Here is a 13,175-nt window from a genome sequence, read left to right as displayed (position 1 = left end):
AATACAAGCAAAAAAAAAAAACAAAAAACCACCAGTGATGTCCTACGCGCTTGGCAGATGTGCTCACAACACACGTGAGTAGCTACAGGAAAGCAACTGGGAACTTGGGGGTCCAGGTAGGGAGACAGCAGGAAAACAAGAAGAAAGAGGCGTACAATCCCCACGTCCAGCATCCCAGCTCGCTGTCCCATTCACAAGATCTGAGCCAATAAAACAGGGCTGAATTCTCACGTCATGGCTCAGTTTTGCCCATATTTTTCTACACTTAGCTACGACGGGGGTTTTGCCTCAGGAAGAACTGCGTAAGGAAGTGCTCTGACCCAGCAGCAGTATGAAAAACAGCCCCGGAAAATTCAAGTGCATTTAAGGATGCTGGAAATTGACTGTAAAGAACTTGGCATCTTTCCACCCCCAAAATCTGCTTTAGATGGAGCTAGAGTTTCTTTTAAAAAATAAGAAGAAGCAGGACATCGCTACAGTTCACGGTCAGAGATCCAGATTCATAACTGCAAGTTTTCAGAAAACAAAGATCTGTGTTTATCTCAGAGTCCATGCCGGGCTCTGTATACTTCGACCCTGACCTGAGGGAACCTCATCTGTGGGTAACACAAGGACAATTCAGGCTCCACTAGGGACATCTGAGCCACTCAGGGTAAGAACTCAAACTAAATTTGGCCAGATATTAAAAAAGTTTGGACAACTTACCCCACTCCCCACCCTTATAATTATTTTCACAGTTGTCTCTGAATCTTGTGCCTGAATCTTGTCACAATTTAGCATTTACAGAGAGCTCTGCCTGCACAAAGCGCTGTAAGACACAGCAGGGTAATCATTCCTCTGAGTAAGAGATGTTATCATCTGATTTTACAGCTGAGGAAACATGGAGGTGAATACGCTGCCCTCAAGGCTTCTGGCTCCTCATGCCTCCTTCTCCCAACGCTAAACGCCTTTCCAAACTGCGTGGCCACCTCTCAGATGCAGAGGAATCATTACGCGTCGAGGACACCTTGCTCGGTTCTCAAGAAACATTTCCTCCCTGCTGTGGCAGGTTTTGCTCGTTACATTATACTCTGCCAGGCAGCTAAACTGTAACTGCATAAACTTGTCGCTTTGGTTTTTCTCATATCTTCCCCTGTCACTGGCCCAAGCCTGCAAACTATTGTCAGAAAGCACTCACAGGTCACAAGGGCATCTATGGGAAACTGTTCTACTGGTGCTCTAAGGAGCAGGCTGAAGAAAGACCTCAGCCCTCACGAAGCACCAAAATATCCACATATAAGTTTATCCTTGAAGACACAAAAACCAGCCTTTGTTTACTGTCCACAGAAACTCCTAGTTTATCGATGGTACGGATTCTTAAAGATCCTGCCTGAAGTTACATCCTCCAAATGCAAAGCGCTGTGCACACAGTTAAGAAGAGAACCCCCATTTTGATGAAGATGAAGGAGAAAGGATGTCGAGTTATTCCCACTCTCTAGCTCAGACACTGAACTACAGGAAGATGAAATAAGGACGTATAAAGTCAAGGGAATTAACAGTGGTGCTCCCATTGCAACTGTGGTGGGATTAAACCCGACTTTCACAGCCTCCTCACTAACCGAGTTTGCTGTGCTGGGCCTGCCCAGATATTTCACATGAAAAGTTGGCTATAAAACTCCACACCTTCACAGTGTAATACCTCCACCTCATCTGTTGCCAACAACATCCCAAGTCTTTTTCTTTTAAATGCCTGTCTCTTGAAAGGTTCCTTTTCTCCTCCTTTCTGCAACTCATTGTAAAAGGGGAAGGAAGAGAGCTGGCATACCACTGTGACTTGGCTTTAGTTCAGGACTAACACCTGCCTTGGTGTCTACAAAAAATTATTATTAGATCCTTTCTCTGGAGCTTATTTTGCTATCTCCCCAGCAAGGCTTTTCAGGAAGGAGGAGGAAAACAATTTAGAAAAGATTAATAAACACCAATAAGTGAGATGAAGCTCCTCAAGCAGATGAATCCCTGTTAGTCATTCTCTGGCCTCATGAATGTTCAGCTCGAAAGAGATTAGTTCACAAAGATCAAACTGGTTCAAGCTGAACAGGTGGTTTCATTCATTGGCTTAACAATAGCTGTCACGCAGTGAGTTAAATTCCTCCTTTTCATCCTGGCCTCCCATGTCAGTGATAATTGCCCTTCAGCATCTCATGCCTGTGTTGCTGTGCGGTCCGTTCTCTCCAGGACTTTGTTGTGTGAGTTTGCTCTGGTCTATGTGGGTAAGATGACAACAGACATAAGAATTATCCTATTACAGGCTGGTTGGTGGCTTGGCTCTGGTGCCACGCTAGGGGTGACTGTGGAGCTTGGGTGACAGAGCAGCAGGGAAAAAATGGGGCTGAGTGATGAGGAAAGGGCACGCTCTGGTCATCTGGTAGATCTCCTGCCTGGATTGCCAGACTTCGGGAACTTTGTGCCCCTGAATCCCTTCTGCAGGAGAAAGCACTTCCCTGACAGAAAATGAAGATACAGCAGTGCATTTTAACATTGCCCAGTCTCTGTTTACAGGGCAGGGGAGCGATGAGAAGAGCATGCACCTCTTGGGGATACTTTGGAGGGGTCCAGTTTACGCACCCTCTTACTGCAGTCACAGTCTGTCCTTCCGTGGGACTGACTAGCAGCAGACCTCTGGCATGGGTCAGGTACAGAACAGGAAATTGTTGGAAGCTGCAGAGCCCTGCAAGTGGGTTTTTTGGGTGTAGAAGATGGGTTGCTCTAGTGAGAACCAGCTTTGGCCTCGTGGTAAGCTCCTGGTCTGAGCTGAGTAAGAGTTGTTCCAATAAGCCTAGCCTGAAGGTGATGGGACACATGAATAAAAGCAGCTGTGTAGCTCCAACAGGGCTAGAAAAAAGCCTTCCTATCCACTGGAGGTTGAAGAATGTGGTTTTGATCCACCATCAATGACTAATCTCAGGCCAGAAAGGTGCTCACTGGCTCCTCGAGGCATTCGCCTCTTCCGATTGGCATTAACTCAATCTTTCCTGACTGTAAGTAAAACCATCTGTCCTTCACCTGGGCCTAACCTCCTCCAGTATGCTGCGTTGTCTGAGGAGCCCAGCGGAGAGTTGACGACATTAGCAATTTCTGAATGAATTAATTGAAAGTTTCTAGCCAGTAATGATTTCCTTCACCAACAGTGAGCGTGTCTCCAATACGTCTCAAAGGACCTTTAAAGTAGAGTTCAATAAAACCTTTGGCGGGTTTGACAGCAATGCTACGTTCCCCTCATTGTTACAGTATAATGCATTCTCCTTGCAGTGCAAAGACATATGGGCCTCAGCTCCCAAATCTGCTGATGCAAGAATTCCTCTTGTCTTTTTTTTGCCAAGATTTTTGGGAGAAGAAAAAAATATTACCGTAACTGTAATGCTGCTGCTTAAGGGATTAGCACTCTCACGCTGGAGACAAGCAGTTGCTAGGTTTTCTGCAAGGGAGAAAGATATCTGCAACACGTAAGAAAAACTGGATTATAGAAAATTAACTCCATCTTCTATTTGTTTTGAGCAAAGTAGAAAATCTGGAGCATCCAACCTTCTGTGAAAGCACACACTACTGCCGGTCCCATTCTGTAGGCCCGGCTCCATAAGAGTAAATGGGACCAACTAAATGCATCTTTGCAGAGCTTCTCCTATTTTTCCACTAGCAGGAAGCTCTTCTGTCTGGGGGAAAAAAAAAAACCAACGCATGGTACAAGCCGCAGCTTCAAGCCTTACTAATTTCTGAGCACTGCTCTGATGCTATAGAGTTTCTAAAATGGTACAAACCGCATTTTCCTTTTCAAGAAACCTTGGGCTGCTAATTGTGTGAGGCGGCTATAGGAAGACTGAGTATTGAGCTTAGGGATGTGCTCTGATGGAAAGTATGTGTGAAATTATACCATTAGACTAGTCCCTACAGCACTGACACACCGTTGTAACCAAAGCCCCCCTATCCCAGGGTCCCCAAACAGTAAGAACAATAGCCAAAAGATTGTACAGATCTCCCCCTGTATTAATGAGGGAGCAGGTGAACTACAGGTATGAGTTAATGCAATTTGTCAGGCACCATGTAGTGCCTTACTCTGGGTACAACCAAAGCCTGGACAAGTCTGCATTTAAAGCCATCATCTCTAGGGAGCAAGCCTGAGAACAAGCACAACATTCTGCTTCTATACCAAGAGGATTTGCCCCACGTTTTCCACGGAACAAGAGCAGGTTAGTTTAAAATAAAAAGCCAGTGGCAACTCTATTGCTAGAGGAAAGCTCTGAAGCAGATGGATGAATTGAGGACTGTTTCATCCAAAGAGCTGCACAGACTGTTCCTCTCCGTCAGGATCAGGGCCGAGAGAAAATATAACATGTCCAGAAATATCTTTACACCAGCTTAACTAAACTTATCCTGAGGCAAACATAACTGGTGTGCTGCAACTCGTTTATTTTTCAGCAACTGGTCTGCTTTTGCTGAACTTACTGGTTTGATAAAAGGCTTCCTTACATGTGAAGCACGCCTTCCCCCTCAGCACAGAGATGTAATTTCCCCTTCCAGTCCTTGGCCAGTGAGCCAGCATTCCAGAATGATGTATTTTAATTAATTTTAGCAATTGAATCCCTTGTCTTGGAGGCATGTGTGATGCAGAACAGAGCATGTGCAATTTCAGGTTAATATTTTCCTTTTCATTCAGAGGATAGAAACTAACAAAGCTAGTGGCTTTACATACAGCCCAAACAGAAATGCCTGCTTAGGAAAACAGGCCAGATGCCTGCATATAGAGGCATGGGGAGCACTAGATCCAAATGCAAGTCTCCCTTGGGTCCAGGAAGGTTCAGATTCAGAGTTTTGCTTCAGGCTTGTTTTGAAGTGCCACCAAGATGGAGGTTCTAGTACTGGCCTTGGCTCCAGCTGCCCTGAACTATTTTTCTGTGCTCAGTGCAGGCAGAAGCTAGGCTGGATTCCACCTCTGTAGTGTTGCAAAGGACTGAGCTTTAAGGTCTCTGTCTGCCTCAGCTCAGAGCACACTCACTGGGCCAGACGTTAGGGAGAGCACAGAGAGGACCATTTCAGCAAGCTTTTCCACTTGCAAGATGAAGCAGGCAATGAATTTGTCTCCAGATGCCAAAAAGCAAGGCAGACTAACCAACCAAATCACTCTGAGTGTAGATCTAAGTCTTCTCTTACTTGCATAGTTAAGAGGAACTGATCCAAACACCAGTGAAGTCAATGGAAAAACTCCCATTGGCATCACAATGCGCCCTGAACGCAGCCCAGTGACTTTTCAGTGAAATCCCATGTGCAAAACAGTGAAAGCAAAGAGACTCATTGCATGCTGGTAGCAGGACATGGAGAGAGGCGGATGAAAAATAGGGCATGTTTCTGGGCAGAGTCTACTCATGGTGAAATAACTTTAAACCATTTGTTACCCAGAAAGGGGTAAGCAGAATTAAGATGAAGGTTTTAATGTTGCTTTATTGTTTCTCTCCATTAAAACTTCCCTGGCTACCGCAGATCTTCTGATGTCAAGACGAATTTACTGGGGTTTTACATCTGCTCAGAATCTGGTCTGCCATCCTCAGACACACTGCAAAGTCTGTGGGCTGCCTTTTCTCTCAGCAGCTGTAGTCCAAGGGATCAGCATTGTGAGTTACTGCTCAGCTGCCAGAAGCAGTTATATATGCTAAACCATCAAAACCATTACCACGCCATTCCAGGAAGGCAGTTAAGCATATGTTTAGGTTCCATTAACTTCAAGGTTAAACATATGCTTAAGGGTTGTCCTTTTTTTGAATCACAGCTTAACTCTGTAGTGCTGTCCCAATCGAGTGGAAGTATTGTCCGCCTCTGTCCTCCCTTCCTCCCTTCTCCACGGAGTTACTGTATACATAGATCTAACATCACTCTTAAATAAATAAAAAACACATCTCTACTTGTGTAGAAAGCAAAGTGAGCAGAGCAAGACACACATGGCAGACATCAGTGAAAAAGCCCCTAGTTTAGCTAAACCACTACTGAGTTTAAGGCTACAAAGCTGAGTACAAAGGGTTGAAATGGTCCATGCTCTGCCATGCAGCAGAATCACAACCTCTTCATGAGGAGACTGAACAAAATCTTGTCCTAAACATCGAGGAAATCAGGTTGTCAGCATTACTCACCTCACTGTCTTCTGCAGGAGGCGGGGGGGGCTCTTTGATGATCTAGAAGGATCAGAAAGAAACAGAATAGTAAATCCATACTTTGTTCTTTAGCACAATTCAAATGTCACTTAAACAAACCAAAACAAGAAACCAACAGGATATGCCACTGTGACCATCTCCGGAGGTAGTTACCATACTGAGCGATTACAGGGTGACTGTGTGCTACTGGTGTCGCCGTCACCAAGAGCAAGAGGGGAAACAGGAGGTGTCCCAAAGCCCTGCCATAGAGACGTTTCCTAACTGTAGCTCCAGGCTTACGTTGCTCATTAGGTGAGCCCTGCCCTACGTGAGGTAACAGCAAATTCAGTCACCTATCTTTGATTCTCCAGCCTCCTAATCCCAGTAGGAGCCATAGTCTGTCCTGGTTCTAAGTAACAGCTAGCAACCACTGTCTCACTGGAACAACCATGCTAAAATCAGTGTCTCCTTCTACTGGCCATTGCACACGTGTACAGATCCTGCCTCAAATAATTTACAGGCTGAACAAAGACTGGAAAGCAAAACCAAGATGAAGTAAAATGCCCTGGAGACATTGCAAAGCAGTAATAAAGCCCCAGCCTCTGTCTCCCAGGCCCGTACTTCATTCCAGAAGTCTGTGCCGCCTGATGCTCTCTTAAAAAATGCTTTTCACATTATCAGGCTAATATAGCTCACTCTCATAAACTTTAAAAAAATATAAAAATGTATATATGTTTGAGGCTCTCCCAGGGTTCCTAATAAAGCAAGCAGGGTGAGGTTTTAGACCGGTCCAGGATATTCTCCATAGAAACAATTTAAGTTTATGTGGGCGTGAGGCTATTATTTCATGCAAAAAATTTGCATCTAGGGCTCGGCAGGCAGTTGGCTATTATCACAGCCCTCCACTCCAAGAGCAACAGAGAGCCTTCCAAAGGAAAGCAATTGCATACAGGCATGTCAAATATCTCTCCCTTACACGAGACGCACCCCAATACACAGCCATTGCAGTCAACGGATTAAATCCGCCCAGTCACGTCAATGCAATTGCCCCAGGGATCGATTTTCTCCAGTAGCTTTAAGTCCATCTGGATGAGGCAGCTCTTTCTTTACATACCAGGTCATGAGTCGGATGCTACCGGGGTGCTGAGCACCTGTGGAGATAGCACTGAGTGCCCTCAGCTCCTCTCAGGATGGGGTATTAGGTGTAGAGGCTGCCTGGGCATGAGGTACAGATGTGTGGGAATAAAAATTACCCTTAAAAAAGAAAAATCACAGTCCCAAACAATAACAGCTTGGCTATTTAAGTGCAGAAAGGGAAAATGACAATCACATTAAAGGCCCTGAAGATATAAATATTTACAACAATTCCTCTCACTCGTGTTTTTCTTTCTCTGATGAGCTCACTGTTTTTATTTTCCTCTGCAAACCCGGAGTCATGCAATGTGGCCATTAATGAAGAGCATGTGCCTCTGGCTAGGGGGGAGATCAGGGCTGGATCCGTCCTTCATTTGCACCTCAGCCCAGAGCAGTGACGCCTGTAGAGCTCTGCCACTATCTGTTCCTGGGCAGCAGGGCTTTTTTGGTGGCCCACAGTGCCCCCGGGGAACCCCTGCTAAAGAATCGTCATGCTTTAGGAATCAAGACTGAATCTTTGTTTATGAGCACAGAAGCACAAAGCAGATGTGGAAGCAGGGAAGGGCACGCGAGGAGCATGGTAGATGCACCTGCTGCCCTGCTCACAGCACCGCTCATTCTGACCCAGCAGAGCTCTGGTGAGGCTGCGGCTGTAAAGCCAGGGACCATGCAGGGGAGAAAGGAGGGGCAATGCCGCAGAGGGGGATGAGCTCGGGCTGACTAGCACAGCTGGCGAGTGTCTGATACAGCACCCGCCTCTCTCTGTCTACCCTGGGGGATACCAGCTCTCCCTGATGGAAAGCAAATGATGAAAAGCAGAGGAAAAGCTGTCTGCATCAGAGCACCGCTCTGTGGAAAGGAAATCGTGGGTAGCAGTGTGGTTTATTCACAGTGCTGCTCCTTGGTTTATGGAGATGGAGACAACATAATGTCTTATATGTCTCTTGACAAAATAAATATTGACACAGTATGTACAACGCACCCAAATACTCAGAAGATGTTTGTAGCCACGTTTTCAGATATATTTTGGTCAGTGTGAGGGGAGACGCTTGTTACCAGTCCTCCTTTTGAACCAAACCCATTAATCCAACGCTGAGAAATGTCAGATATCTGATCCAAAATATACCCATTGGAAGTGGCCTTATTCCCTTCCTCTAACATTACTCTGGTGGAACAGCATGGGTTCCAGTGGAGTTTCTCTCATTTGCATTGGTATGAATCATCAGGATAATCCGTCCAATATATTTGGTCCAGCTAAGCATTCAAACACAACTTCTCAGCCAGTATCACTAGAAACTCTTGAGATTACAGGCTTGGAAATGAGGAGATGGCTGTGTTTTTCATATATTTGCATTCCTTTTCATAACATATGCACACACATACACGCAAACAAACTGATTTCTATAAACAGATGAAGTTTTTTTCTCAGAGTCCAAGAGGAAAAAAAAGAGATTCCTTCTGTTTTTAAGTGCTATGCACTTCTAAGAGCAGCTGAACACCCTGTAAGCTGGCGACATAGATTGGTTAGACAAGTCCAGAGATCAGGAGGGTTTAGTCTCCTCTGTCTTTAAGCCTGTACGAACTTTCAAAGTTCAAGGCTAACAAAAAATGTATTTTCTCTCTTGCTGTCACAAAGGCTTTTGGTCTACAAAAAGTACAAATCTTTTCCTTCGCCTTTTTGGATTCTTATAGTTACAGCTGTGTGTGCACGAGACCCTCACTCTGGGGTCCTGGAGGCAGTGAAGCAAATGGCATCTTTGTGCCATCTCACACAAGTGAGCAAAGCAAGCGCCAAGTGGGAATAACAAGGTCCCAGAGCCAAAAGGCAGTGCCTTACGGCTGCTGATTTTGCACAAACAGAAACAATTACTCAAGTACAAGAAAGAAAATGCCACTACAGGGATCTCACGGAGGATACAGCCCGCCCTGGCACAGATCACTCAAGTCCGCCACGTTTTGTTCTGGGCTGCACCTCTTGCCTTCCCTCTGCCTCGCCAGATGACACACATGGACCTGCTGAACGCAATCAGCTGGGAGCACGCTTGGCCAAGCAAAATGCTTAGGCTAGTTTAGTTTGGCACAGCTGAAGTGTTTGTTCATGTGTTCTGCAATTGTTTTGATAACCCCAAGCCATTTCTGTGATTGCTGCTGCAACTGTATCTCCTGTCCCTCTGTTTGAAAGAAGAAAAATATGATTGTTCAGCAGCCGTATTTGCTCACTAGGTGAGGAATACCTGAGGGTTTCTACATCATAGCTGTGCTATAAAAACCTTACAATGTGGTCTTTTGTTTTCAAGCAGTAAAGGCCTGCGGGATGGAGAGGTGGTGGCCATTGGCTTTTCTTGGCAGAGGAAGGAACTTCGAGAGTAGTTGTCAGCACTTCCACACACTTAGCCATGAAAATTCAGGACGGTAATTCTTTGCCTTTCATCACAGATCTCAACATACATGTGACTGACACAGGTCTCTGCTAGCTGACCCACCCTGGTGTCACAGACGCATGGAGAAGCAGCTGTTTCTGATGAATAACCCAGTGTAAAAGCAGAGGAATGCTATTAGCCACCTTTTAGAAGTCTAAAAGCCTTGGAGAGGACTGGTTTTCTGTTGCCCTGAAATTTCTGTAGCCATTCAGGCATAAGAAAGCACATATTGAATCCAAATTTCACAAATTCCAGGAATGTGTCTAGGATGTTTTCCATCTTGGGAAGACCAGAAAACTCCACCAGTTTGGTGTCCAGCAAGCACATATCCAGTAACTCTCCCTGGAGTTTTACATGATAAATAGGGGCAATATGTTTCTTGTCAGTGAAGCGTATCTGCTTTAAGATGAAAGAGATCATCATTTAAAATCAGGGCTACATGAAAAAAGAGCACAAAATAAGAAATAAAGGACTTTGCCTCTAATTAGGACTAAATTTGGAAGGGAGCATGCAGTTAACTGAGCAGGTTTTTTTGTCCTTATTTACCTGCACTCTTCTGGAAAATATAGATTATGTATTTTTACTATCCTAATAGCCTTAACTATGACCCATCTTTTTTTTCCCTTTACATATTTATAGTTTTGACTTTCTTTAAGTCCTGCGACAGGGTTTCATAGTTTAGTTACGAGTAGGATAAAGGAACGCTTCATTTTTATTTGTTTCATATCTGCCATGTCTTCTAAGTACCCATTAAATCCTTGGAGATTTGGTCTACACTTCAAAGTTTCTAATACAAGCAGGAGCCTGTCCCTATTTCTTCATCTGCAACATAAGACATTCTTCTTCCTAGACATACTAGTAAGAGGTAAATGAAGTCCAATAGGAAAGCTAACTCGCACTTTTAAGTTAACCTCTCTTGTCAGCCTGGAAGCAGATCCAGGAATCTCAATTTTAACTTTTTAAAACTAGGAGACAAGGCTGTTTCACACGCAAGACTTCAGGCTGACGTGATCTGTACTGAATGTGGTTTACGCACAACACAAGTCAAAATCATCCATTGGTGAAAAACATGATATTACGGAGGGGAAAAAAGCCCTCCATTTAATTACTCTGGTACAGTTTGCAACTGGATGGGGCTGCCATGGAATTCTCCAGGGAATGCATGAAAAAAATGTACCATCTGTAGAGGTCATTCCTTTTCCTAGGCTATTTCACTTACACAGATAAACAAGGCCAGGATCAGTGGGGTTCACTCCAAGTGTTTGACCCACTTTCTTTGGAAGACTATATAAACTAAATTCATTTTCTGGACTAAAGGAAAACATCATAGTTACTTTCAGTTACAAGCAGAAGCCCTTGCTCTCACTCACTGATTGCTAGTGAATTTCCTGGTTAATAAGACTATGTCCTAAAGACCTATTTCTCCTTAGCTGAGCGGAGCCAACTTTCTTTGGAAGAAGTGAGAGGCGACCAGGGGAAAAATAAAGGAAGAAGTCATTTTTATTGAGTTAATTACTTCCCATGCAGGACTGGGGCAAAGAACAACAGTGCCTCCTCTGTGTTAAATATCTGTTGTGGTCTGGAACAAAGGGTGCTGAACATCGTCAACATTAATAGAATTGGCCTTTGGATCTGGCCTTAAGGAAACACATTAGCAAGTAAAACGGTTTGGGAATCTGATGTCTAGGCATGTCATCTAAAGGCAAGTAACTCCCTTCCGAACGCTCAGAGGGCAATGCTTTCCGCTTTCCAAAAAGGAAACTCCATGAAGATCTTTCCATTTGGACACCGCAGAACTGATAGACACTTTGGAGAATCTGGCTTTAACTTTTGGTAATGACACATCACAGCAGCACACCAAAGCACGCCAGCTCAGAGCCTGGTGCACACAGGGTTCTATTAGCCCATTCCTCTACCTGGGCTGCTGTAGAGCTGATGGCTTTAGCCCAGGCAAAATGCCTCTGCTAGGCTGTTTTCAGGATCCATGCTAGCCCTTTGAAAGACGGCCAGTTATAGAGCATTATATCCATATCTAAACGACCCTGATCTGACTGACAGGAGGCTGAGAGCAGCAGTGAAGTGCTGCAGGTACTGTGGATGATTAAGAGGACTGCCTTTATCCTCCTGCTGCCCTTTGTGCACAGCAATTGCAAAGTCAGGTTCTGTTATTTACACTACTTTAAACCCACAACGACAGCACTACCTCCAAATGTTTTGGATTGACTGTGCCACAAACGAAGACACTCATTTGTGGCAGCACATGTGGATTCAGAGCTTGGATGTTACACACCACATCACGCTCCAATAAATTCAGTGAAACTACCACATTATATGAGGGGAGTGCTGCCTCAATAGCGCAGATCTGAACCGAAGGCAGGGGCTGCGAGGTCCACAAGCAATTTCTGCTTGCACATTCGCATCTCTTTCTCTCTTTCTCTTGATTTGCCTCGATAATGTTTCAGATGATTCATGACCCCCTGCCCTCTTCTCCCAAAACCATCATAACTACAGAAAAACTGTGCCTCGTGCACATGGGAGCGGGTGGGAATCAGAATACGTGGACCTTTGTAAGTGATCTCCATCAAGCCAACACACACCATGTAATTTTATGACTCTTTAGGGTTGCTGTAGAGTCTATGCACTTCCTCCCCTCCTCTTCCTCCAGTTTAGCCATGATTTTCATGTGGTTTTAATATATATTTTCTGTATTTTCTCCATCCAGCTTTTTGTTTCCAAAACTTCTGGTCAGCTGCAGCACAGACTGAGAGCCAAACAAATTGCTGGGTTCTTCCATGCTTCCTTCCAGAAAGCTGCTTTACAGTTAAAACTGGTATTAGTTGCTTAAATACCAACACCTCATATGCCAGCCACACCCCTGTACTTAAAAGAGCTGCAGTATAAAAATGAGTAAGATGGTGTATATATTCTAAGTGGGCAATTGACACAGAGCAGCTTCCCCTTCCCTCACCCCTCAAGCCACACTGCATGGATGCATAAGGGAGGCAAAGGCTCCTGTTTACCTCATAAAACCATAAGGAGGTGGGATGTACGAGCATGTGGGGAAATGCTTCGAGTCTCAGAGCTCAGCTGCACCAGGGAGATATTTCCACTCATATCCTCTGCATTTTATCCCCTGCACTGCCCTAGCTAAGATTCAGCCCAAGGCTCGGGGCAGGCTGACCGTAGCCACCACTTCAGCTATGCCAGGGCTAATCTTTCATGCAGATCCTGTTCAGGTGCAAAGGATGGCCCAAACAAAACTCACACAGCCTGCCAATTTTAAGTGTCTACGGGAGACGCTTGCTCAGTGTGGTGCTGCGTGTCGGCACAGTGAAACTGCCCCAGCGCAGACAAGCCTTCCAACTGTTGCATTAATTGCGCCTTCGCTATACATCAAAACAATTTAAGCAGCTCCATTTCCAAGCCAATCTAACAATGTGCCTGCAAAATCCTCCTTAAGATGGTT

General features: G+C 44.9%; 1 protein-coding gene across 1 annotated transcript in view; it reads right to left on the bottom strand.

The window, feature by feature from the left end:
• ANTXR1 (ANTXR cell adhesion molecule 1) overlaps positions 1-13,175 on the bottom strand; it is a 110,976-nt gene that overhangs the window by 35,350 nt on the left and 62,451 nt on the right. The window contains exon 14 of the mRNA XM_009510948.2: positions 6,156-6,197. Within this exon, the coding sequence (XP_009509243.2) occupies positions 6,156-6,197 (42 nt within the window). The remainder of the gene's footprint in view (positions 1-6,155; positions 6,198-13,175) is intronic.

The sequence above is a fragment of the Phalacrocorax carbo genome, chromosome 24 (genome assembly GCF_963921805.1).
Source record: "Phalacrocorax carbo chromosome 24, bPhaCar2.1, whole genome shotgun sequence".
In the NCBI taxonomy this organism is placed as follows: domain Eukaryota; kingdom Metazoa; phylum Chordata; class Aves; order Suliformes; family Phalacrocoracidae; genus Phalacrocorax; species Phalacrocorax carbo.
The sequence above is the reverse complement of the archived record's forward strand: the minus strand, read 5'-3'. Positions and strand labels throughout refer to the sequence as shown.